The sequence below is a fragment of the Streptopelia decaocto genome, assembly GCF_964273445.1.
Source record: "Streptopelia decaocto genome assembly, chromosome: 12".
NCBI lineage: Eukaryota > Metazoa > Chordata > Aves > Columbiformes > Columbidae > Streptopelia > Streptopelia decaocto.
This window is the reverse complement of record NC_138667.1, coordinates 14,875,112-14,902,942: the sequence shown is the minus strand read 5'-3', so window position 1 is coordinate 14,902,942 and position 27,831 is coordinate 14,875,112. Positions and strand designations below refer to the sequence as shown.

General features: G+C 44.2%; 1 protein-coding gene across 1 annotated transcript in view; it reads right to left on the bottom strand.

The window, feature by feature from the left end:
* Nucleotides 1–27,831, bottom strand: part of WWC1 (WW and C2 domain containing 1) — a 66,633-nt gene that overhangs the window by 33,226 nt on the left and 5,576 nt on the right. The window contains exon 2 of the mRNA XM_082063685.1: nucleotides 4,228–4,337. Within this exon, the coding sequence (XP_081919811.1) occupies nucleotides 4,228–4,337 (110 nt within the window). The remainder of the gene's footprint in view (nucleotides 1–4,227; nucleotides 4,338–27,831) is intronic.

The following is a 27,831-nucleotide window of genomic DNA, read 5'->3' as shown; positions in this document are numbered from 1 at the left end:
ACTGTCCCCATGTCCCCAGACCTGCTGCCTGGACCAGGCTGCACCAACAACCATGACTCAGGGCTCTGAATTTCAAGCTTTCCAAGTATGTTGGCAACGCACCCACAACACTTTAAGTCTAATTCAGGACACTGGGTCATAAGTCTGCCTGTATCTATGGCTTCTTCAAGCTCGGTTCTTTCCACTTCTTCACTGAACTGGCAGCCCATTCTTCCTGTAATTGCAAGAAGGGCCCTGGAAGCTGCTGCAGGGAAATCCCTCCCTTATAACCAACCAGGAGGAAGACTATAAAAAAGATCTACATAACCCCAAACACCTGGGTGAGGTGGTGAAACCCTGACACTGCCCCAAGCACATCCACCAGCCCACAGAGCAAACACCTGGCAGCCAACCCATGGAGAGGATGGACAGTGCACTGGGGTACCGCTTTGTTCCCATTTTTCTAAGTATTCACCTCAACATTTTCAGTAACCACAGCACTAACTGTATCCACATGGTTGTAGCTTTCAGCTTTGGTTTTCAAACATGTAAAAACAATCTATGAAAGTGCTGGCCAAGGGCTCTCGATCTGCCCCAGATATTGAGAAATGCAAAAAGAAAACATTCAAAATTCAGATGAAAGGACTATAGAAATGCAGGCTATTACATCATTTGTTGTCTTGTGAATTTTTAGTTTAATGTTCAGCTTGTCATAAATAAATCTGATTGTTTCATGTCTGAAGAATGCAGTCTTACTATGCTTGCATCAGCATCTGGCAAGAAAATCATCATTTCTTTGTACAAATCAAATTCCAAATAAGTTCTCCCAGAGAAAGACACTCAGGGCTACACATTAATACTGTATTAGGAATATTCTGGGTACTCAATTCAATTTAATCGTATTTATTTTGCCTCAGAGAGGAGGTTAGAAGTGTTCTCTGTCTCACTTTTTTAACGGCTGCTGTCTTTAGATTTAATTTAGGTCTGTCCTTGGGCTTGTTTCTGATAATTAGTCTCAAACACTTCACGTGTGCAGCAAGAACCAACAAGCCTTCATCTTCTTCACACCCTCTGATGACGGTTCCTTCCTGCACAGGGAATCTGCAGGAGACCTTGGAGATGAAGGTTTTGGACACTGTCCAGAGGATACTTCGACATGAACCATGAAGATGAGACTCCTAATTAGCTGAAGCTAAGTGGATATGGTTAGCTTTATCATTATTTGGATTGGAGCTAGCAAAAGAAATGGAGTCATGATTTTGTTTTATCTTCTTTTTAACCTTTTAATTGAAATTCTAAGCACCCTATCGAATTGAAACTTTCGAAAAGCAACTGCTATTACCAGGTGTCAGCATGGCTTGAAACTTTCTCTGCATGCTCCTGAAGCCTGTGGTGCTTTGGAAAGGCAGGGACAAGGGGTAACTGCCCCGGACCACACAGGGCTCAGACCTGCAACCAGATCTTTGGGCATTGACCCAACTCAAACGTACAACTAAGATCGTGTTTGGTTTGTTCCACCTACACGCCGCAGCTCCTCCCACTTCTGTGTCATCAGCAAACTTACTGAGCAATCTCTCAAGTCCTGACTCTAAGCCATTTATGAAGACATTGAAGAGCGCTGACCCTAAGATGGATCCCTGTGGAACCCGCTAGTTACCAGTCTGATATGACCACCTTTACTAGAATCCTTTGAGCTCAGCCCATCAGCCAATTGCTCACCCACTACACTGTGTGTTTACCCAGATGTGTGCTGGACATCTTGTCCAGGAGGAGACTGTGAGAGTATCAAAGGCTTTACTGAAATACAAAAAGACCACACTGACAGGCCTTACTTGGTCAACTAGGTGGGTAACCTTGTTGTAGAACTAAATTTTGTTAAGCAGGACTATCAGCGTGAACCTGTGCTGGCTGGGATCAATGACTGCATAGTCATTCAGATGTTTTTCGATAACTCCCAGAACAATCTCCTCCATGATTTTGCCAGGCACACAAGTGAGGTTGACAGGCCTGTAGTTCCCAGGGTCACCCCTGTTGCCCTTCTTGTAGATTGGAACAACATTTGCCAGCTTCCATTCTCCTGGGACCTCTCCAGATTCCCAGGAGCACTGAAAAATCAGAGAGAGAGGTCTCAGTATCACATCAGCCAGCTCTTTAAGCACCTTTGGATGAATCCCAGCAGGCACCACTGACTTGTAGGGACTGAGCTGGAGCAGCAAATCCCATACAAATTCCAGACTGACTGGGAGTTTATCGTTCTCACAGCCATGGTTTTCTCACCCAGGGTTATGGGGGCCCCCAAGTCCGTCATCAGTGTTGAAAACAAGGGCAAAGAAAGCATTAAACGTCTTTGCTTTGTCTATGTCCCTGTTAATAGGGTGATCGTGCCCATCAAGTAACGGGCCAATGTTATTTCTAGTTTGCCTTTTGCCATTACTATACTTTAAAAAGCCTTTTTAATTGTCCTTCACAGTACTGGCCAGCTTCAGCTCTAATTGGGCTTTGGCAGTGTGAATTTCCTCCTTACAATGGTGAGCAGCATCTCTGTAGTCCTCCCATGATGCTTGACCTTAAAAAATGACCAATACTGATGGACCCCAACACCTTCAAAAGCTTCTTCCCAGGGAATCTTACTAAGTATTTCTCTGAGCAGCCTGAAGTCTGCTCTCCTCATATCCAGTGTTAAGGTCTTGCTGGAAGTTTTCCTCCCATTAGCAAAGATTTTGAACCTGACTGCTTCATGGTCGCTGTGGCCAAGGGAGCCAACAGTTGCCACATCTCCCATGAGACCCTCTCTGCTAGTGAGAATCAAATCTAGGAAGGCACCTTTCCTGGTCAGTTCCCTTAGTACCTGCACCAGGAATTTATCCAGATGCTTTAGGAATCAATCTTGTGTGATCCTGCATGCTTCTCTACCCTTTCTTCCCCACTATCCTTTCCTGTAAAAGGAAAAATAAAACATACTCTGCCTCACAGAAAATTCATTAGGATAAAGCCATTTAAAGATATGTAAATACCATGATATTGGGATGATGTAACCTCTAAACACATATTTGTGTCACCTTCATATCTGGAGACATTTCATCTTTGTATCACAGGGGGCAGTTAGTCCTTTTTGAGAACACGCTTTTTTCATTCTTCATTTTTAATACCCAAGGGAAGCTGCTAAAATGTGGAAGGTAGAGTCATTGCTAGGTGAAAATGTGGCTTTGCTGAAAAAGGGAAGAATGTGAAGACAGCCAAGAAAAGAAAAAAACCAACCAAACCAAATCAAACAACACAGACTTCTACATTTTTATTACAAAAGAAAAACTCTTGTAACTTGCTGAAAATAAATTGCCATTCTCAGTTGAAGAAGCAGATTTGAACAAAAAGCAGACAAAAACAACAATAAAAAAAAAATTCAAGGCACTTTCATCTTTCAAAAGTTTTTTCTTTTCCTGAGTTACAAGTACCCCCGAAAGTGCCTGGGCATCGTTCTGCCATGAACTTCTGGGCTGCAAGTGGAGCTATTCTGTAAAGAGAATCACAGTCACTGATTTATTTCCTTTATTGCTTTATTCATGGGATTTGTTCTAGCACAACCCAACACACTTCTCCTAACATGACCTGTAATGATGTATCAAGTTCTGTATTTTCTTATAATTCAAATAAGCTTATGAAGCTTAACATTCTGATATATGAAACCATCTAACAAAGATGGTGAGCAGTAGTTTAGTCTGGGGATACAGAATAAAATCACCACAAGCCTGAATTTAACTCTTTTCCTACTTGCGTGCACCTCAGGACACCCCAAACCTACTGGGAGCTCCCACTCCAGCAAAGGCAGCACAGCCGCTGCAGCTCTGGGAGCTCCCGCGGTCATTCCAGTTATCCCTGCCAGGGGAACAAACACGAGACCTTTGCGCTGTTTCCGATGGTCCTGCCACAAGGACAAATTCCAGGCTAAGAACAAACTCCAGATCATTGCTGCCTTGTCGGGCTCCTCAGCAGAGCCGAATCTCAAAGGTGTGTCCAGAGTACCAGCTTGAACGTGACTGCTGGTTTGAGGGCTGAAAACCAGAACATCTCAAATTCCTGTGTTAGAGAGGGAAGTAACTTGTGCAACGGACGACAGGGTTTGATTTCATGAGCTGCAGAGCTCATCCGCTCTAAAGCATGCTGCTAGTGATGTTGTGGTTTTGTGTTCAGCATATTTTAACACAGGCACAAAACAATCACCCTGTAAAAATACAATAACACGTCACTTACTGGTGTTGTGGTCTATGTAATAAACTCCAACCTGAGGGTCATAAGCTTCTTCCCATCCTAACGGCAATTCATCACTAATGCAGTCCGCAAAGGTCAGTGGTTTAGTATACCTGAAATGCAAAATAATATTTAGGATGAATACAAGAACACTCCTACCTGTCTGTTCCAAACAACTGACCAGTAAACAAGTGCCACAGGGGCTTTGGTATAGAAAACAAAGGAAGTTGAAAAATATTTTAAAGCTTTTGTTCTTATCAAATAATACTCCACAAACTCTTCCCTTTCTTCATGTGAGGTTACAGCAAGATGAATTAGTTCTGACAGAGCTCCCGAGCTCTGCCCGGCTCCGCCAGCATTCGCTCAACAAAGGAACATTAAAAACTTTGCCAGAAACAATCCCCTTCTCCCAGCTGAAAGAACAAGACTGTTTGCAGGCAGATCCTGTATCAAAAATACGTAGACAAGAAGGAACAAGATGAGAAATGCAATTTGCATAGCATGAATAATTAAACCAATAGCAAGTGCTGAGGACTGTGGGACTACTCGTCATACAACTCCACTCATTTACGTTGCAATATGTTCTGTTTCATTAATGACAAACTAGATTAGTTTCTCAGTATCACAAAAATGCGTAACCCGCCCAGTCCAAACGCGGCAGTACTTCTGCACTGCCGCTCTGATGAGCTCTCCTGTTACAGACCACAGCCAGCAACAGCCCGAAGGCTCCTACGGCTAAAAGCAAAGCTCAGAGTGCCCACTCCTTGAGAGAGCCCACAGGTTTGATTCACCGAAACCCAGGCCCCTTCCCTCCCTTGGACTTTGGCCTAATGCGCTATCATCCCCAGAACTTGGGACTACTTTCACCAGGGAATGCAAACTTCGATGCTCCAGAGTTTAATACCAAACTCATAAAGCTTCTGCTCAGCTTTTGTCCAGTCCTGTTTCTCAAGAAGAGGCTGAATTCCTTCTAGACATGCTCAGGAACTGCCAGACTCCAGAGGAAGCCAGGACCAAGCAACTGAAGGATGCTTATTCCTATTGTCCATATGAAGTGTGATGCATGAACCATACACAGCCAGTTCTTTCAGTTGGAGTTTTGGAAAAAGGGGAGAAAAAGCGAGGCAGGATCAGCCTGCTACAGCAATGACATAAGCCACCTGGAGACTGGCCAGTTACTAGGGCTCAGAAAGAGAGAATAATTTCACCTTTGAGATTCAGATTTTCAGCATATCTCACACGGAGCACCCACCACCAAGCACAGACTAGTGCTGTCCTCCCTGTCTGACCCTGAGCTTGCAACCATTCCATTTGTGCAGAGGAGTAAGTATTCATTAAAGGAGAAATCTGTCATTCAACTAGCAAACAGAAGGGTAATTAGTTTTAGAATTAAGAGAGTAATTCCATTTATTACAGACAACATATGTCATACAGCTATTTCCCCAAATAACTGCAGCTTCATAACCAAATTACTTACTCTTCTAAACTCCTTTCCCTTGCTGTTGTGGGAAAAACTGGCACAAATCAAAGCAGCAATGCTACAATTACAGATGAAAGATGCAATATGTTGTGTAGCCAGGCTATGAATAAAGCATAAAAAGAGAAGATTATTTCCTTGTTTAAAGATATGATTTTAGGGGTTGTTATGAAGACTGAGATAACTCAATTTTCCAGAAGGGGTCCAGAATCAAGCATCTCCCTAAGCACACTCACAGTGTAGCATGATGGATTAAATGAGCAAAAGGAAAAGTTTCTTTCTCACAGCAAGACATGATCCAGTTAGTGTATTATTTCTGCATAAAACAGAACTGTTTCTGCATTTGGGAAGTTAAAGCTAGGGCATATCTGCAGAGCTATTTCTTTTGAAACACCTCCTTTGCGATTCACAAAGCTTTCCAGCAGCCTTGGAAAAAATCTCATCAACTCAGTCAAAGCACAGTATCATATAATAGGTGCTCTCTGTAGCTAGACTCAAAGCAGCAATCTAGAAAAAGGAACCCCCTTCACCCACTGTGCTTATAACTAAGAAAAGAAATCCACAAAATTATTTATGCATTCCTTACCCACGTCTGTTAGGGAAGCCTCCAGATACATTCGTGCAGCTTTCAGAAGAAAGCAATGAGCCCAAAAGTTCAGAAAATCCTGACTTTGACTTCTGATCTCCAGTCACAGAGGGAAAACTTAAAGTCTGTAGGCATAGAATTTTTTATTAAACCCAAGTCTAGTTAAGACAGACAGCTTTCAGACACAGGAGTTTGCACCTTCCAGCCACGCTCGCTTTGCTCTTTAGAGCATCAGTCAGACCAGAACTACCCCTGAAGTGCTTCATCTGCGCCGAACCTAGAGGCTAAATCTGGTGTGGAGTTCCCACAAAAGAAACCAGCTTCAGCTAGAGAAGATATTTGTAAATTATAGCCTAACTCTGGCCTTCTAGCTCACCAAAAAGTAACCCACATATTCATCTCATACCAAGTCATCTTCATCTTACCTGTGACTGCCCTTCCCTCATTAAGTGTAAATTAAGGTCATTTTTACGAACACCTAGGGTTTTAGAAAAGACTCATCAACCTAGGTATTTTCTTAGTTTCAATATGTTATTTTTTTCATTTGATTTCATTCAAGACATTCAAATTTACTTGAATAAGTGCATTTGCTCATTAGGACACCTGGAAACCAGGTGCCCTCAGCAGCCACCACACACAGCAGGTCAAGGGCACCGTTTCAGAAGCTACTCCTGACAACAGAGGTGAAAGACAAGAGCATCACCGAGCTTCCTAACGGTACCTCGCTCATGCCCCAACCAGCGAACGCATCAAGGCACTTCCATCTTCCTGAAATGTTTGGCCCCAATAGCTCAAGCATTTGTACAGCAAATGATGGTCAAATTCTGCTCCCATAGTAGGAAATAGAAAGTTACTTTCCTAGCTCTAGTTTATAGGTCACGTCATTTTTAAATGAGAAGGGTTTCTATATTTCTTAGAATTTTCCATCTATCACTTTCTGCTGCTTTCATAGAAAAAACTGGAAGCCAATGTTATCATGTGCAAACATTGTTAAATGGAAACTTGCTCATCTCAGATTCAGAAAGCCTTTCTAAAGTCTTTAACTCCACTGTTGTCAATCAAAAACCTCATTACACAGGAAACTGAAGGCAAATAATCCTTGTATTACAAGGTTTTGATTGACAGAAGGTTTGTTAAACACGGCTGTGAGATCACAGAGGTTCCTGACACAAGCAGATGGGTGAACGGTGCCACCTACAAACCTGGAGCTGATACTACAAAGGTAACAGAAATCAATTCTGAACTTCTTAAAAGAAGAAACGTGATCCTTGTAATTATTGGATTTCAGTGCCAATTGGTGCCCTACAGCAATCCCCCACACAGCTGTTTAGTTCGGCTCATGGCTGGGAGTCCGTATGTGCATGTACGTGTATGTGCAGCCAGCGGGGCGCTTGGGTCACCAAGACATAAAGCATTTATAAACGCACAGTGGATTGCCAAATTCCTATGCTGTATGCAAACCTGCTTAATCCCTATGTTTGCAAGGTTCCTCAAACTCCATAATACAGTGAAGCCATTTAAACAGTAGAGCCTTATTTCAACCAGTTCAGTACAGATCACATGCCCTTAAACAAAATCCTTCATGGCTCTATACGGGTGAAAGTACAGACCAGGGGATTTCCTACAGTGTACGGCACTGATAGCAGCAGCTCAGTGCACAGGGACAAAGGGAGCGCCCAGATCACCGGGGACCTTCATGCCAGCTCCTCACACAGCCGCAGCATTGGCCACCAAATCCCAGCAGCCTCCCAGGTGCACAGTGAGGGTACGAGCCACACGGGTTTCATGGCCAAGAAGTCAAGCAAGACAACACAATTATGAGTTCCGTCAGATATTCCCACTCATACCATTTCTCTTACAAAACCAAATAATTTTTAAGCCCAGCATTTCACGGAAGAAGCCTGGAGACAGGTTTTATTTTCAATGGCTTCTACTTCGATTTTTTTTTTTCATAGCATTTCTTCATTTCTCATTTGAATAAAACTCAGCGCTCATTATGTGCCAAGATGTGCTACACAGACCAGGATAGAGAACAGGCTAAAAGCAGCTGCATTCCAGCTGTGACGTCGAGGTAGCTGCACACAAGATCCCCAGGGGTCTGAGTTGTGAGGAACCTGTTAATGGGCAGAGCTCCTGCTGTAACTCAGAAGGCTGCTGCAAGAATCAGCGCCAGGAGCCTCCGCACAATGACATACAAGCTTCTTTGTTTTTAATGAGGTCATCTCATTCTCAAGACAGACTATGATTATTTTTAAACTTCAGCACAGAAAAACCTACCACTTTGCAGACAAATTTTCTAGGACTACAGCAATCTCCTCCTCACAAAAGCTTTCAAAAATAGACTCCTACACATTTATTACTCAGCTTGGTGATCCAGCCCTCAGACACACCAGGGCTATCCATCACTATAGTAACTGTTTTCCCCAGGAGCATCTTCTGTCAGCGCAGGGAGAGCTGCCCTGGGGGGCTGGAGGTGCAGCAGGGATGAGCCCGTTTTGTGATCTTGCTGGCAAAGCTTTCCTCGCCCCGCCACCACACACCTGGGCACGATGAAACACTCCCTTGGATTCCTACTCCAACTGTAATTCAGTGGAAAGGTGATGAGAACAGCTCACATCTGACAGCCAGGATCCTCAGCAGGCAGCTCGGGGCCAAATGACACCCTTGGTCACACCAAAGCCTCAGCAACTGCCGCGGGTTTAGAAAGAGAGACCGCCACACCGAGGGGACAGTAATTCAGAACCACCATGAGCACATCAAAACTATGAATGGGAAAGTGCTTCCCAGGTAACACAGAGAAGACTTCAAGAAGTGACTGCAAATTTGGGAAGCTTCCTAACTGTGCTCCAAGGAATCTGATGACAGATCAAATAAAAGACTTCAACGTTTTGGAAGCCAGACATTATTCTAAGACCCACACAAAGGCACAGTCACCCTGAACTTCTAGTTACCCCAAAGAGATGTGATTTCAATGATTGTCAGTGTGTACAGCATTGCAGCCGGGTCCTGATCTTGCTGTGATAAAGGATAACTGGGAATAGAACTGGGGTCAAGTCTGAGAAAAACAGCTTATTCGAAGTTGTTGCCGTAAACCAAACAAATTTGCTTAAACTACAGCCTAAACATCACCAATAGCAACATCCTGAAAAAAACCCAACACAACACCTTAAGCAACTCAGACCGCAGAGCTGTTTTCTTTTCAGAAGTGGTTTCCTTCGTTGCCATGGTTATCAAGCATCTTCCCAGCCTCCCAAAGATTCCTCATCTTGCATCTCCTCCTGGCCCCTGACACCCTGTGTATTGGGCCACCACTGCGATAAGCAAGCCCAACATCTACCCTCAGAGCTTATTTTCCAAGCTATCTTAATTTTAAACAGTTTTATTGACAATCAAGAGCCCAGCAATATCCTGTACTGCTCTTTGGCCAGCACACAAAAATAACCCCTGCACCTCATTATGTTGAGCTGTTGATAATTGAGATTGAGATGTTGAGTTTTATGTAATTTGCTAATGCAGACCCTCTACTTTCAAATGAGCGAGTAACATCCAAATTCTTTTTCTACAGTAATTAAGTCACATGCTGCCCAAGGAGATTCTACAAAAAATAGATCAAGAGGTACCAAAGACACCTGAAGTCAGGCGATAGCCCATATTTCAAGCATTCCACACACAAATGCATTTATACCTTTAGTAGTAATACATTTCTATTACTCAAACAGATTCCTGGAAGTATTAAGCTATGTAACACACAATTTCCCACCTCACCAGCCACAACGAGCACGTATCAGCCTAACAGTTTGCTGCTTGCTTGTTCTGTCCACATTTGAAAGGGCCTGCATGTTCACAGGCTCTTCTTTGCACACACTGACGATCTGCTTTGCCCATGCATTTCTTTCCAGTACAGATCATTTACCCCTGGAAGCAAAGAACTACTAAGTTATTACTTGCGAGAAGACTATCAAAAACCACTTACAGATTTTAGATCATTCCCAGCGATTAACAAACTGGTTCTGCTAGCAGGAGAAAGGCAAGAGGTCAGTCATACCTTCTTAATCACTCAAATGCAAAATTCCTGGGATAGTTCAAAGTTAAAAGGTCAGGAAATGGGAGTTGAGGCTTCTCACAACATTAACTTGCCTGCCAGCCTGTATATCCTGCATGTTTTCCTGAGCCCATTAAGCAGAAAAGATATAAAAGAGTAAGGTACAACTTCATGAGAACAGTGCAGTACTACTAAACTAAAAGCATGCAATAGTTGGAATTTAACCATGCAAGTAATTCAAATGTCTTTAGTTTTAAATAGCTGAGACTGTTTTTTTAAGTTTGCCTTCAGTTCTCCTAGGATGAGAAGCAGCCTTGGCACCTGCACAGCCTGAGCACATCAACTAACACCAAGTCAGCTCTCTCTTCATTCCCAGGTTCGGCTGTTCTCGAAGAAGGGGACTGGTCACTTCCCAGGAAGGGGTAAATTGTCTCCCAAACATCCCAACAGAGTAGTTAGACTAGTTTATTGACATATTTGAGAGATTATGAACTGGAAGGCTTGTCTCTGTTCTTGCAGCCTGCACTCCTACTTCTCTGAAAGGCTGCCTGTGGTGTGGGTGGCAGCAGTTTACATTGGCAAGATGCCTCGAGATAAAGAGGTGTATAAGACAGACTCCCTACCACAATAGAGCTCCTATAGCAGGGAACCAACAGCTACTGTCAGAAAAAGGCAAATATTTGAGATTTTGGCAATGAGGTAAGTACTGAACAATTGCTGTAGCTCAGTGTTCAGGAACACGTTATCCCGTGGCCGGTGGCATGCAGGGACAGGCAGCGCTGACAAGTCTGGGTGTCTACAAAGGGGAATGGATTTGTGGCTCACCCCACAACCTGACTTCATCAGGCACTGAACTGCCACTTCACGTATGGTGATTAAAAACCTTAATTCTTCAAGAAGCAATGCATGCTGCTGTATTTCTTCCCAGCACGTTCCATCTCTACTGTGAAAAAGAGCAGGACAGCAAATAGCCCCTGCGACACTACTAGCTCCTGTGCCCTTAATTCACATGGTGTTTGAAGTGGGAAACTAGACAACTCTGGGATAGAATTGCTGGACTCACCTAAGCTCCCCAGTCTACCCAATATACAAATGAAGCACTGCTAGTATGGAAGTGCATTTAGGGGCCAAGGAAGCACAGGAGGCTTGTTTTACATGCACATTGTATGCTGCTCCCTGGTCCACCTGCTAGCATTGGGCTAATTGCTAACTCCATACAGCAGCTTCAGTAAGACTGCCAGCTTGCTCTTTCTGCATTATAAACATTCTTACTGAGTTATACAGCTATTTGATGTTTCCAACAGCAACACTAGCAGGCTCTTTGTTCTGCATCACCTGCAGAACACAGTCCAGGTGAGCAACTGGGCATCACCACAGCTGCTGCTGCTCTGTGCCCCAAGACAGATCAGCTGCAGCCACTTTGCTTTTATGCAATGCCTACATGGGTTCTGGAAACCTTGCTTCACTGCTCTCTGATCTGACAGCTGCCTGTCAACTTGGAAATCTTGTCCAGATAGAGCTGAATCCAGCTACACATGGGAAGCCACCAAGTCAAGGGAACCCCCAAGGGGTTCAAGTGCAGCCACAGGAGGACATGAGCCCCTTCAATGCTGCTGTAAACTCAGCAGTTCCAGGTATGAACAGGAATATTTCTGGCTGCCTTGAATTAGAGAAGATGCCTGGTCAAGATCTTGGAGCAGCAGAGAACAGAGAAAAACAAAAATCCTTCTAGTTGCAAAGCAACCATGTATTCATGTATTCAGTATTACACGTACTAAAGCATAAGCATTGCCCTGCAAACGGTAATCCATGCCATATCCTCCAAGAGGGGCAAACCAAAACTGTGTCAAGAGACTCAGCCTTGCGGGTTAGCACTGAAGACAGCTTTTGGAGACCAGGGCATGGCACCTCACCAGCTCCAGAGAGGAGAAAGCCCAAGTCACATGTCACTCCGCTCATGGATACGGTGACTGCTGAAGCACATAAGCATCTGGAATTTACAATATCAGCTTTACTATCTACTACTGTTGCTATTAGTGTTGATGCAATGCCTTCTCAGTTCCTGAAAAGTCATAATGTATAAAAATAAACAGAAAAGTCAAAACAAGAACAGATGTCGAGAACAACCTCAGGAGAATAAAGTTTTAGGAGGTTTAAAGAGTTAGAAGCATAAGAGGAGGTCTAAAGCTAATTGGTTTGGTGCCTTTTTCATCCAAAGTAGCAAAGCCTTGATGTACTATGTAGTTAAGGCACAAAAAAAATCATTCCAAACCGCACATTTATAGAGAGAACTGTACAAAGCACAAAACACAGCTCAGCACTTCACACACTGCAAGAGAGTCAATACAAATCAACTACTATTGAAGTTTTTTCAGCGATTTGAGAACAATAAAAATGAGATTTGCATCATCAAATGAGTTTAATTGATTTACTCTTACAAACATCATTTATTTCAAATGCTCCATTATCAATACATTTTGCCAACAGATTAAATTTGTGTTAACACAGAAGTTATGACACCACTTGCTCTCTGCATCCCCCTTCCCCGAGCAGCCTGCGGAAGGTCTGCACGCCCAGTGATCCGCACAGGGAGAAAGAACACAGCTCATCTGCAGAGCCACAGGCCAGAGACTGGGGACCACAGCTCAGCGCCCCGGCGGGGCTCCTTCCCTCCTCTGCACAGAGTTTATACACACACACACAGGAAAAATAAAGGAGTTTTCCTAATGCTTTCTACATCAGTGTAGGAGACTGAGAAAGCACATGGTAAACCTTGAATTCAGCAGAAGTTTTATTACGCTGAGTTGCCTCATCTCCTGATCAGGAGCAACATTTTACTCTCACTCAAAATTTTAAAAAATTGAGACAAATCCCAGAAGTAACATATTGTTTTTCAGAATTCAAGGGAAAACTCCTTATGAAAAATTAATTTCCCAAGACTGTCTACAACTCAAATATTATTGCAGGGAGTATTATCTGAGGATCTCAATGAACACAAGCTCATGGATGTAATTGGTTTCAGTTGTTCAAAGAGGATGTAAATATAGAAGGGCTCAGCAGTTACATACAAGCAATAAACAATATCCTGCTCACAAATTCTAACTAGCTGCAAAAAAAAACAAGGTGTCGCCTTCAAATGTGTGTGAAAGTGTCATCTTTTGCCATGGGGTAACTGACAGGTATTTTGCCGTAAAAGCCTTGTGGAGAAGAGACTGCTATATGTTTTGGCCAGAGCCAGTTAACCAAGATTCTACCTAAAGCAGTGTATCATATATTTTTTTTAAGCATCCAACAGACTTTCACAGACATACCAGATATCAAAAGCTTTTCAGTTATTCCTCAGTTCTAAACACACAGCATTTCTTTCCACTAAGCAAAGACTCGGCATAGGTACCACTTCATCACTGCTGCTCACACCTCATGGTCTAGGTATGTGTCAGAGACACACCTTACATAGTCTTACTATTCATATTTAGCCACTATTTTACTGCAGTGTAGGAGAAGAGAGCACAGGGACCTCCTCCCCAAGGAACAATCTTCCTCTTTCCAATATACTCTGGTGAAGGTGACTAAAGCTACCTTAGATTAATTGTCTTTCTGATATCACTGTGTCCCTCCTTCTCCCACCCCCACCTTCTTCCTCATACACAGTTACAACAGGTGTGTAAAACTCATTTGAACCTTGAAAGATTATCAAGTCCTGACAGCAAAGTCAACTACTCTAAATCTCTTTGGAAGCAATAAAACATACTTTGAAATATTTCTCATAAGAGAAATACTCTAAACAAAAGGCATCAATTGTCAATGGGCTTTGTGTATTTGCTTTGCTTTGGTGTGCTGACGCTTCTCACTGTTATCAAATTTGTCTTTCTCCATAGTCAGTCTCTTGCTCTTCCAGAGAGTCAACTCTGTTGGCAAAGCTTCCAAACTTTGGCAAAGAGTGGTAATCTTCTTCCACATTTAAAAAAAAAAGCCCAAATTTACAGCATTCCCTCTCGGAGAAGAGCAAAATATTGCAACTTTTTATAAAACAAAATAAAATAAAAATCAGAGTAGCCCCTGAAGACTAAATTCTGGTTTTGGTGATGACATTATACCCTCACTGGCATCAATGTGATAGTACAGGAAAGAGTTTCAGCCCAGTGATACTGGCCATTCAGCACTGGAAGTGACAGAGCTAATGAGAGCACACAAGACCTCCCACACCCACGTTAAGTGACTGAGATGCAGGTCCTTGTGAGAAGACAAGCAGCAAGCAGGTGGTCCTGCACGAATTCACTCCTCAGAAACCCAGGTCACACACTGCACTGCGAAGATGTGGGTGGGTTGGCATTTAACGCTCCTCTCTCCTCAGTTTTCATCGTCACTGAATGCCTGGCTGTTATCATTTCATTACTAGCAGCTTCAAGGTTTCTAATGATAGCCTGTCAAAAAAGGTAGGTTCAAGTCTCCAAAGGTTCTGTACCTCATTCGAGCCCCTGGCTCATACGACAGCCATGACATCTGCTTCAGTACCACCATATAATTGCTCTACATTAGGAAGCAAAGGAGCTGAATCCCAAGAAAACAGGCTGTGTTTCATCCTGGCCTTACAAGCTGAATAATTTCAAAGAAAAGAAGAATTGTTACATTCATCTTAATCAAGTATCATGGCAAGTGAAAGCTGGGGTTGAGGCACTGAGCTCAGAACAAGAATGAAGCTGGCAAACAAGTCATAGAATAGAATCATTTCGGTTGGAAGAGACCCTCAGGATCATCAAGTCCAACCATAACCCAACTCTAGCTGCTCACCAGACTTCTGGTCACCACACTCACAGATGAGCTTTATTTGCCATGGAATCATAGTTAAAATTGGTCCTCTCAAGTGGCCTTCCTTCTCCAGCTGCCAACCTTTGCCTTGCTACTGCCTTCAGACTCATTAGTACAAATAAATGAAGTGCATAGAAACAGTCAACTTTAGAAGCTGATCCATTCGATTTATTCACACCCTTAGATCACAGCAGCCTTGCCGTGGGACTGACGGACGCCCCGCCGCTGGCCACAGGAGTGATCTCCTGCAGCCACGACAAGGAGCTGTTTGCTGAGCTCAGTGCAGCCGCAGCGCTCGCTGTCAGCGCAGCCGGCAGAGGAATGTGCTTGCTGACTGCACCTTTTCATCTCGATAAGGATTCTCAAGGTCATGTTCGCCTCCCTCCCGGCTCCTCCCCAGCTCCGATGAAATCCCAAGCATGCAGCCCTGGGCCCTGCTATGCGTTCCCACCCTCCGCGTCTCCCGGACACCGGCACAACCTGTCGCATTCCTCCGCAGCAGCACACCCCGGCCGCGCCGCCCAGCCTTCCTACTCGCCCGCAGCCGGTCCTGGGCTTCGGCAACACCTCTCACAGCACCGCAGCTGCTCTGCCAGCAGCCTGTGTGCTGCAGGGTCAGGATAACTCTGCAAATGAGGCTTGTGACCTCCAGGATTAACATTTCTTAATTAAATATTTCACATAAAACCAGGCTGCAGCCTGGGCCAAAATCTAATCAAACTCATGGGGCCAAGAGAGGGGCTCTGGTTGCACACGCTGAAGCACATGGATGCACGGTGAGCCTGTTTTCAAGGGTGCTACACGGAGGCTGCCTTTGGGGCCAGCTCCTGTCACCCTGTCCCCACAGCCCAGAGTGGCCAGCCAAACCAGTCGGGCAGCCAAGGGCTCAGAGGAAAGGCAGAGGCGATGGTGCCAGGGCTGGGGAGCATGGATACAACAGCTTACAGACCCGCAGACATGCCTCACACCACGTAAGATTTTGAGATAACTAATGAAGAATCATACATGCTGCCTGCTTACAAAGCCAGCTAATTATACAATCTGTTAAGCATGTATGCGCACACAACAGTGCTTTGAGCCATTAGGGGATGGGATTTATACTTCACTGCACGCATCTTGCTCTTTGTGAGTGCATGCCTGGATACGGCCAAAATGAACACAAGTATCTGGAATGTCTGCAGCTCGCCAGCCAGCACATCTGAATACAAAGCCGAGCCCTGCGAGAGTGACTGCTGTGCCTGACCCCCGGTTGCTTCCCCAGCGATGTTTAAAACCCTTATTCCCCTACCCTACCCTTCGCCATCCCACCCCCGCCGCAAGCATGTCAGCGAGGAAAAAGCAGCAGTGCAGGTGAGGGGTTGTGGAGACAAAGAGCCGAACACCGGAGCCAGTGGCTGTCCCAGTTTAATCCCAGCAGAAGGCCCCTGGCCAGGAGGGACCGCGGCTCCTGGGGCAGCAGCCACTCGATGGCCAAGCTCAGGCTGATGAAGATCCCTCTCCCAGGTGTTTGCCAGACAGACAATGCCACGGCATTTTATGCATTGTCACATAGCCTGATTATTTAATGTAAATTCCAAACCAGAAGGATTTCAAGCACTTGGCGCATAAGGCACAAAATATTATTCAGGGGCTTTGTAACGAGTCAAGTCACACCGCCTCCATTTTCACATGTTGCTCATCCCTGCAAGTCAGCGGAAGCAGCAGAAGGCACCAATGCTAAGAGTTTCAGGTTTGTCTTGGAAAACACGCATTGGTCAAAATAAGCTCTCAAAATCTAGTAGAGAGCACACAAACCTAGCAAGGTGCGACAGGAAATCACATCTCTTTATGCTGTATCAAGCCTCAGCATCTGCTCACGTGTAACAGGGTGTTTTCTCCCCTTCAGTTTTCAACACAAGGATGAAACCAGGAAGAAAAGATGCTGTAGACACCCCTGTGCTCCCTTCACAAAACAAGCCCTCCTTGTAGAGCAACCTAGCAAACAAGTCACAGGATCTGCAGGTGCTTTAAGGCACATGACATTTCACACTGAGATTTTTCCTGTGGGGCACAAAATGCCTCAGGTCACCAGGGACATCAGGCAGAGCACACCCTCCTGACCAAGAGGAATGGGCCAAGAGGCAGCATTACTTTCCAAAAAGCCATACTTAAAAGCCAAGTGAATTAGCAACTCAATTCCTATCTGCAGCTCTTATGCATCCACCTTGTTCACACAAGGAAGTACTAACAAATTTGACTATTTGAATTACCACCACTGCATTTCCAACCTAACACCTCCAGAAGGAGATGCTCATATGTTGAGAGATGTCAAATTCCAGAACAGGATGTCTCTCTATACATTTAGGTTGTTCCCATCTCCAGTTACCTTAACAGTACCTGTCCTTGAAATTTGGAGACCAAGGTTCTGAAAAACAAATTATTCCAGAGACAGCCTTCCCTACGCAAAATCGAAACCCTGTATAGCTGACATTGTCAGAAACACATTCTTGTCCAGCTTATCTCAGTCATGTTTTCTCTTCTTCCACCCATCCAAAAGAAAGGAAAAATCTGGTTGTTTTTTCAGTGTAACACACTATTTTTTTCCAAGATCCCTCAATAACATCATTTTCCCCATAACAATTAGTTTTTGTAACATTTGTAGCTGGCAAAGGGTAAGAAGCAGCCAAATGAGTAAAAATCCTATTTCAAGTCTTACTCAGTGAATTGTAGCAAGACACTTCAGGTAAAACCAAAGTAACAGAGGAGGTGGGAAGTGTAATGGGAATCAGACCTCTGGGGGTACATAACACACCCTGGAAGGGAGTTTGGGGCACACAGAGCCCACACACACCATTCGCTGCTCTCCAACCAAATTACACCAGGCACCCTGCAAATTATCAGCTGCCTGATCCAGCCTCAGCTGTAGCTTGTTTATAACTTACTGTAGCTTGTTTATAACTTACTGTAGCTGTTAGAATACGACCATCACTGTTGCTCAGGGCAATTACCTAAAATATCTCAGCTATTCATTTCCATTCTTCTTTTTAAGTCGAAGCTCTGTTTAATGGGTCTGACATTGTGCCTTACAGCACCATGTATCTGGTCTTAAGTAAGCCACCATGAGAGCTCACGGGGTTGAAATGTGCTGCTTAACTGAATACTACTTCACCATCAGCATCCAAATGAGATGCAATTCCCATGCCAGTAATTTTTTCAGCAAGCAGTTTATCAGTTTTGTTCATGTCTACCCAAAAAATAGTCTACATCATCAATGCAGAACCCTCAACAAATATTTTAACTTACTCCTATCAGCTCAGCTAAATAAATCATTATCCATAGTTCTTCTTGTCTGCAAAGACTTAAGTGGAAATTCTCTGGCAAACTAAATACTCCTGTTGCCCTTGTCCAGGATGTTTAAGCTCACTACAGACTACCCCAGAGAATCAACTTGCTCTCAATTTCCAGAATCAGTGATAAAACCGCGGGACTATTAAAAACACAGACCTTACTGGCAGATGTCTTTGAACACTCCTCCTTTCCATTAATAATGTCCTTTATTCAATGTCCTTCTAATAATTGCCAAATCAATGGCATAAACAGATGCGTCAACTGTTCCGGACCAGAGAAGACAAAGGATAAGTGACACTGCAGAAGCTGCAGTGCTTGGGCTGAATGAAATATGACATCAAAATTCTCTCTAACAGCATTTTGAGGAAAATGTTAAGTGTTTGCTAGGCTCCCAAGCAACCAGATGCTGAGCAAGGCCAACAGGCAGGTAAAATGGTGCCTTCAGTTATGCATGCAGCAGATACAGGGAAGACATCCAAAAAGAGGCACACACCTTTGCAGGTGTCACCTTCACAGCATCACAGCAGATGGAATTACAGCCCCCAGCACTGAGAAACAATCAATCTGATATTTAAGCTGTCTGCTTTGAAGGACAAACTCTGAATGCCACGGCTACCTGGCTGAACCCCCGCTCAGCACCCATGGTGCCAGGCGAGCCCAGCACAACCGCACCCACCGCAGCTCCAGAGCGAGCCGGGGCTTCCAGGGGACCCACGCTTGGCAGGAACCAGCCCGGCAGGTCACTGCTGCAAAAGACAGTCTGTGGGTCATTCCAGCTTACTGCAGCAGCAGAAACCGTGTCCAGAAAAAGGGGGAGCAGTTTTCTGTGTGCCTGCCAGCTCAGTGAGGAGACCATGTGCCCCAGTGCCGGAGGAACGGCCACCTCTGGTGGTGGGACGGCTTGGTGGTTCCCCAGCCATGCCAGCGGGAATGAGCTCAGGCCCACGGCCAGACCCGCAGCAGCACAAGAGGCGAGATGAAATGATGTGCTACAGCCACAACCAAGCTCTAGGGCAAAGCTTTTTAGCTTTTCCACCAGTAAATGTACAAGTGGTTACAATACTGTTCACTGCACTCTTTTGAGATGGATCCAGAGGCAATTTCTTACAGTTACTAAAACAAGATGAAAAAAAACACAAACCAAACCAAAACACCAACAAACCACTATAAATTCATATCCCATCCAGCCCCTACCTGAGCAGTGCTCATTTAAGAAGTGAGGTTTGTTAATAAATGAATCCCTTCTATTTTTCCTCATTAACATGTAATACACAACACTGGCATGAAACGGGCTCACGCAGCCTCCCAGCAACCAGAAACATCACACCTCACACCTCAGCCATTCCCTGGTCTGCACCTGAACGGCTTAATGGGTTAAGCCCATTTCCCACCATATAAAGACAAGAAGTCAACTACTCTGGGTTCAGTTTCAGACAGACTGGGTTTGTTTACCCCAATTTTGTCCTTTCTATGGACAAACCAATTTATATTCTTCCAAGTACCCAGTGCTGCATTTCCATCCCCTTGCGTGACTAGCCATCAGCTTAGACACACTGATGCTCTGACATGGCACATGATAGCAAATCCTCAGTGCTCATTGTAAAAGCAACAGCTTTCCACAGTTACCTTGAAACGTTATTTCAAATCAACCAAAGTAAAGCTTTGTAGTGCAGAGCCCCCAGGCGCCAAGGGGACATCACCTCTGCTACATGCCTCCCTCATCACAATGCAAGACAGCAACAGGGAATCCAGGGCTCTTCTCTGATCACCAAGGAGCAGAAACTACCTGCGACCGAATGAGAAAAACAAGTAAACAGGACTAAAAGGGCAATTTGTTACACCTGTGCCAGCCAGAAAAATGCATATAAAGTCCTTAGTGAATTGAGTGCATTGCCCTGTTTTGTTGTTCGGTTGAATCAAAGCATCCCAGAAGTGGGCAGTTACAAAACGGGAGCAGGAAAGCTAAATCAGACAAAACAACTTTCTTAAAAGAAATAACCTCAGTGGGGAGGCAAGAACACGAGAACCTAGCTGGCTTTTCCCATCCAGTATGGACATAGTGTTATTCCCAATGCAAACCTGATGCACAAAGGAGAAAGAGCTCATAAAGACACAAAAAGGAACAGTTCATCAGGAACGCCAGGAGAGAGCAGTAAGCAACACTTTGTGATGGTGCAGATACAGGAATAAACCACAGCTTTCCCAAAGGGCAAACTGAGAATTTAGGCCGGTGTAACCAAACGTGCCTAAGTTCAGTTTTAAGAACTGAGCAGAACTTTAATCCAAAAAATCCAAACTGCATGGCAAGTGGCAGGTCCCAACCTTATCTTATCACAGCTCTACGAGAGGCATATGCTGGTCTTCCATTGGGCTGCCTGTCAGTAGCTGTGCCATGTGCAGAAAACCATTTAGTCTGATGACTGAAGGGCAAAACAAACCCATCACATCACCCACCGTACTCAGACACTCCATGCTGTCACTGAGCCTTCACCAGCCACAACACACCAAGCTGCAAGAAACAGTTATTCTATAGCAATATTGTTCCACATGCATTATGTTCAAGGTATATATGTTGTCTATAATACTTTAAAGCTTTTGAAAACCAAAAACATCAGTAACAGTATATTCTTATTCATTGTTAATGTCAAATGAAGAACGGAGGCTACAGTCTTTAAAGGCAATTCACTTCACTTACACAAAGGCTACTACTTTCAACTCCAAGCTCTATTACTCGTCTGCCTCTTTCCTTACCTACAGGATATGAAAGTTTAGACAAAAATATTTGACATTAAAATCATTTGAGAAAAACATCCTAACAAGTTTCCAAGTCTATTTGCTTTACTTAACTTGAAGAGCTTTACAATATTTCTTGCAAGTCTCTGCTTCACGTTTTGTTCAAGACTACTGATTGTTCTAATAAAATAATGCCCAAAGCACACCAAAAATCTTTTAATAGAGTGAAAATTAGAGTATCAGATCTATTACACCACCCATCCTTTCCCCTCCCCTGGAGAAGCATTAGAGCCTTCGGACATCTCATTTCAACAAGAAGGTTATTTAGTTCTAGAGTTTGCAGTAAAGTATTTAATCGCTAAAGGATTTGCAAATGACACATGAATATGCATGTAGCACTTCTCACCATGACATAAATCCTATTGTATATTTATGAATGGATTGCTTTGCCTCCAGCTTCTACATGTATACAAACAGAGGTTTTAATCTTCAATTCCATCCCCCCTCCCCTCTTTTTAAAGAGTTGCTTAAACAAATTTGCATTTTTGGAATCTATTATCTACAGTGTATTTCTTGCCCTTTTTTTTAAAAACTCTGTAAACCTCCTTCTCCCATCAGGCAAAATGCTTACTTTATGAAAGGCTTTTGAGACCTTATAAAGTATGGTCATAAGAGAACTAAGCAACAGCATCATACTGCTTAGGAAAGAGAAAATAGAAGCAACAATCACTGGAAAAGGGAGAGCTCTGAGCATCAGAGCTGGGAATACAAAGGCATGAAATGACAGGTCAACAGCTTGCCTTCGACTGCAAAGACAGGACTAGCTCATGGAAGTAAAGCCTCCATAAGCAACATAAATAATAAAACTCTTATTGTAAAATCCTTAATTCATACATTCTTAATTCATACTGACATAACTCCATTATTCCCTACACCTTTCATCAGGTATCTTGCCTGGTTCAAAGTGGCATTTCAGCTGGTCTTTAACAAATATGGCAAGAGGTACTACTGTCGTCCAGAGAGGAGCCCAACTACACAGGGGAATTCAAACAATAATGCCTTTAAAGGACATTGTTAAAATTATTTCATTTAGGTTATTTCACTGAAAATCTATTCTGTAATAAATCTGATTGCAAAGAAACACTCACCAACACTCAGTGCTCCATCACATGCAGATTTCCAAGCAGAACAATCACAGGTCTTAACTGCCACTCGGACTGGTCTCATTTTTGTTACTACACAGAAAACACTAAATACGGAGGAGTAACTGCATCAGCTGCCTTTGAGCTGACTCAAGACCCCCAGCGACCCCACTAGAAAGGACCACCAGTCTGTCTAAGCTGCTGGAGATGCACCATGACTTGTCAAACCACCATCCAAACTCTAGGAGCCCATCTCTGGGAAGCAAATAGAAAACAAACCAGGAAGCCCTGTGGGGCATTAGCTACAGACTACTGGACAAATAGGGAATAAAGATGAGAAAATTCAACACAGAACATTTGCTTTGGGGATAAGAGTGGCATTTACAAAGGACGCATGAAAACAAGCCTGAGTGGAGGACTCTGTCACCAGTTCAGATGCAAATTCGCCTTTGCAAACTGAGATTTTTGTCCATGCAACCCTTTTGCAAGTGACCAAGCCAGGTTCCTTGGCCCACATACCCCTCCCTTTCCACCCATGCATTCTTCTTCTAAAAAGAAATCTTAAAAAGGTAGTGAGGAGTAGAGCCCAAGTAGTACAAGAAATCAGGCAAGCAAACAACATGTGCTTTAAAAAGGTATTTATGTTCAGGTTATGCTTCCCTTAGCATCAAGCAAAGCCCGTGATGGCAGATGCCCTCTAAACTGAATTACGAGTGAGCCAGTTGCATAAGAAGCAAGCAGTGCCATACGATAGGCTCTGAATAATTAACAGATGACATATGTCAATAGATCTACCATTATTCAGAATTACAGACCATCTCAACTGAAAAAGTATCACATTGATATTTGACATCCCAGATTTAGGTTAAATCTGGAAGCTTCTACATTCAAACTTAAAAAAAAAAACAAAAAAGAAAAATTAGGAAGTCTAAGATATCTTGCAAAACCTTGGTGCCACAGAAAGCCATGGGACATGGGAGCAGCCACGACATTTCACTTTCCTGCATACGTAGGTTAAAATAAGGCAGAAATACACTCACTGAGGACTGTAAGGAGATCTCTTTATGGACAAATCTGCCTACTTGAGAGCTAACTGTTAAGCAGCCTAAAGCCTTCTCTGTATGTGTCCACATAAGAATTAAATAGTGTCTCATGAAGGCTACATATTGTTTAACTTTGATGCTTAGATCTTACAGTGTGAAATACTTACTAGTGACACAAGAAAAGACAAATTACAAGTCTGGCTTGCTGCCTTGCGGGCTGACAAGCTATTCAGGTTAGCTGGATGCAGAGATGATTTCAAGGAATTTCAGAAAAATCTAAACAAGTGGGTAAACTGACAACTCAAGTGGAGAGAGATCAGATGCCGAGAAACGCTGAATAATACAGTGAGCAGAAGAGTTCAACCTCCTTATTCTCTCAGGGTTAACACACACCACTAATCAAATACACCCAAGCATCACCACATACACGTTCCAACAAAAAAGTCTGTTCTAAGTGCTGATTTGATTTCAAGTTTAACCATGTCAAAACTCCACAATACAAAAATGCTTATCATGTTAAGGATTCTTTTTCTAAAACACAATTCAATATGAAAAGATCACCTGGAACACTATACACAGTACAGGTCATCCTAATTTAGACAAGCCTTACCTTTTTATCTTAGAAATACTTCCTTTACATATCAAGTTCTTCCTTGAGAAAAGCTTCCATCTCCGCTATACAGGAATTAAGAGCAACAGCAGTCAATGGAGCTGCATCGTTAGCATCACTCCACTAGTCACAGGGAGCATCTGGAAAAATCCTGAAGAGCACATAAGCTGCTGCAGCTCGGAGACCTTCAAAGAAGGAAGGTCTCTGATGAGCCGAGCCACTCCAGTTCCCATCAACAGCACAAGTCATAAGCAGCAACCAGAAGAACCAAAGTCACATCAGATGCTAAGGAATGGAAGTGGCACCATTCTGAACAAAGGTCAGGCGTGAACAGCAAAAGTCTGTCTAAAGAGCACTGCAAACAGCTGTTACACACCAGAGCAGCATCACTAATTGAGCACGGACCTTACCCCATGTGCGCTGTTGAAGCAGAACTGTCACATCCAGTAGATCTGAGACACAAGATGCAGCAGCACAGCCCTCATGTGCTGCCTCGGAAATCCCTACAAGCCCCCAGAGAAGCACAGGAGCCCAGTGGAACAGGCAGCAGACAGGCTGAAGAGTTCCTCCTGGGGAAGGTCATCTTCTGGGGTGCTGCCTGCCTCCCCACTCTCACCCATGCACCTCCCTTGCATTTCAGCAGCTGCAGAGGAAGCCCGTTCCACCAAATGAGTAGCATCATCTCCACCTCCCACAGGGGTCACTACAAGCTTCTCCACAGCCTGAATCAGGCTGAGTGACCCAGCAGCACCCAGACAGGCCACCAGTCTGAGACACTACACAGGAAACAGACTGGATAATGTGCAGAGCTGCATCACATGTAACAGTCAAATACTTTCCATTATCATCCCCACGCAAGCTCCCTTTGAGATAATTTGGATAAGCAGCTCAAAACCACACTCCATCTTTCAAACAGTCCAACTACAAGAACTCCAAGAGCCCGATGAAGCTGTCACCGAGACAACTCTTCCCATGCCCTCAGGGGCTGGGTGCCATGGTCCAACAGATCACCGATGCCAACCTGCCCAGGCCCCTCACAGGACATCCCGCAGGATCTGTGCCCAGGATGGCATGGGGGCTGCAGGGACCAGGGGGCAGCCTGTGCGGCTGGGCCACTGCTATGTCTTCCAGCAGCTGCAGACACTCAGATGCCACGTGAAATCAAAAGTTGTGCCTGGCACAAGCAAAATTAACTGCAAAGTTATCCACAGCGCAGCTTTACAGAGCAGTTTTGCGCTGTGTTTTCCATGCCACTCTAAGGGTCTAGAAGATTATTTTGGCCGCTGCGGTTCCTCTGCAGGCCGTCCTCCCTGTGGCAGGGTTGTGAGGGATGAAACAGCAGAGAGCCCTCTCCTTAAGGGACTGCCCTTGTTCTGAGCACAAGATTATCAAAGCAGTTTTAAGTCATGGATAAGAAATTTGCAAGTTTCTACAGGGTCGTTTAAGCAATAGTTTCACTTACATTTTCGCTCAAAATAGTTACGTGACCACCTCACATCTCAATTCTGCATAGAGCAGATATGAATGACTGTCTTTTGCAAATCAATACTGTTTACTGCGTGCTTTAAATCAATAAAGCTTTCCTCCTCAGAGTAAATTCTTCTAAAACAGTGATTAGGCATTTGAGGAGAACTAAATAGTCTCACTCAACAATACCATTAGTCTTGAAACATCAGCTTGACATCCCAGCCAGAAAGCACTTTGTCAGAACTAATTAATCCCCACAGCACCTCTATAAGATTGAGAAAGCAATTAATCTGCTTTTTAAATGTGTTGGTTACTTATGTTGCAGAACATTGTGGCTGGGGTGGAAGCCATAAGCACCAGCATAAACAGAGAACAAACCAAGCCAGCAGAACCCATCCAAAAGCACGAAAAAACAGAAAACACTGACAGCTGTAGGATTTGGCTTCTTTGCATCTTCCTGCTACACACCAAACCTCCTGTGACTACCCAGAGAGTCTTCCAGATGTCACTTGACTGGATGAGTGGCAGTGAAAAGCAGTTATTATTCTATTGGGAACAGTTTTGTCTGTTGTTTGTTCAGCCAATTATCTATGCATGTAGCTTGAAAGAGAGGGGGGAGCGGCAACGTTAAGCTCTGTGAACAAGAACTCTGGGTTTTATTTGAGCAGTTAGAGCTAAGTCTTCATTACTACAAGCAAAGCACGTAACCTTACTACACAGGTCTCATGAATGGCAACCAGCCAACACAACAGTTACTCCTCTCCAAGGAAGTGGTCAATCTACACAGTTCTCATATGTGTATGGAGTAGCACCAGCCCACACACCTCCACCTGACTTTGCCTAGCTGCTGCCACCCCTTTATTCATGTATTTTTTCCCAACTAATACTTGCCCCGCTGGAGGGGCACTCCAGGCCACCAGGTTCAAACAGCCCCTGCACAGGAAGAACATCAGCAAGGCTTTCCCAAAACAGCGGCACCATCTCTCTCCCTCTTTGCAAAAGACTTTAAGCTTCCCCATACCTGACACAACCATCTGCCAAGTCAAGCCCAGAACATTTCAATCCCAGCAGAACGGGAGCGGAGCTGAGTCCCAGTAAGGCGGGCAGGAACGCGCTGCAGGCGGTGACGGTGGTCACCTTCAGGAACACAGAATATGATTCAATCATTTAATAATAGATTCCTCCAGTAACTGAGATAAGAGCTCAGTCTGAAAATGTGGTGTGGAAGGTCAGTGACAGGACCACCCTTGGCCACTTACTACACATCACTTCAGGAACAAGTTATTTCTTTAAAGTTTTTTCACATGTTTTCCTACAAATTTTCTGGCACAAGCTAGAGGAATTTAAATCACATCCAGACATGGAAAAGGTTGCTACAAACTCATCTTCCTGTAACTGTACTAGCTATGAAGACATCAGCGTGAATTACACCTTTAGGAGATGCTCTACCCCGCTGCTGGGTTCATCCGGGCTCCAGCAAGTGAAAATCCACTCTCCCAGTAGAACTCAGCCAGAAATCAGGGGGCAAAGCTGAGCACCTCCAGCTTTGGAACACCTCCCCAGCCAGGCTGGCAGAGAGCCTGCCCAGGTCAAGTGCCTGGGGACAGCTTCCCAAGTGTCCCCTCAGCAGCATTCCTGGGCTGCCACCAGCACCAGCTCCGCTCCCGCAGCCCCTCATGAGTTCTTCACACACATACACAACCTGGATCAACTGTTTCTGTGAAATAAACCCAGACAATAAAATAACATTTTTCAGGCAGACCCATTTCTGGCCCTTGCTCCCTGCAGCGATACAGAACTTTCCTCTGGCAGCAGCTTCAGGTGCCCATCAGCTCCTGCCCCAGGTCACCTACACGGCGGCCACCTCCCGCCTGCCATACCCACAGCTGCTGGGATTTACTAGCCAATTTTCTGCCATTCCACTTTGATTGGAAAATACATGACCTACATAGGGATGGAATTGTTGATCCCCTTGACAAATAAGTTTCCCATCTGTGACAGTGTCACTAACTTCACAAGTCATCAGTCTTTGAGGCAAAATTAAAGGACTGATCTCGTGAGCAAGATGACCTTGTCAAAGCAGAAGATGAAGCTCAACCTACATATTTCTAAACAATATGATTTACAGAGACTTCTTCAAAAGCAGTTCTGATCTTTTAAGACTTAGAATTCCCCAAGATGCATTGAAAAGCTGCTGAGCTGAGCAAAGCTCCACATTTTTCATTTTCTTCATGTTCCATAGGGAAGTAAGATAAAATAATGCTTTTAGTAGTCCTAAAGCCACTGCCAACATCCTCTGCGGCTACACACGTGTGCGTACAAAACCTTTAGCAAAGATGCTCTTGTTAAAAAGCATCATACCTGTTGTATC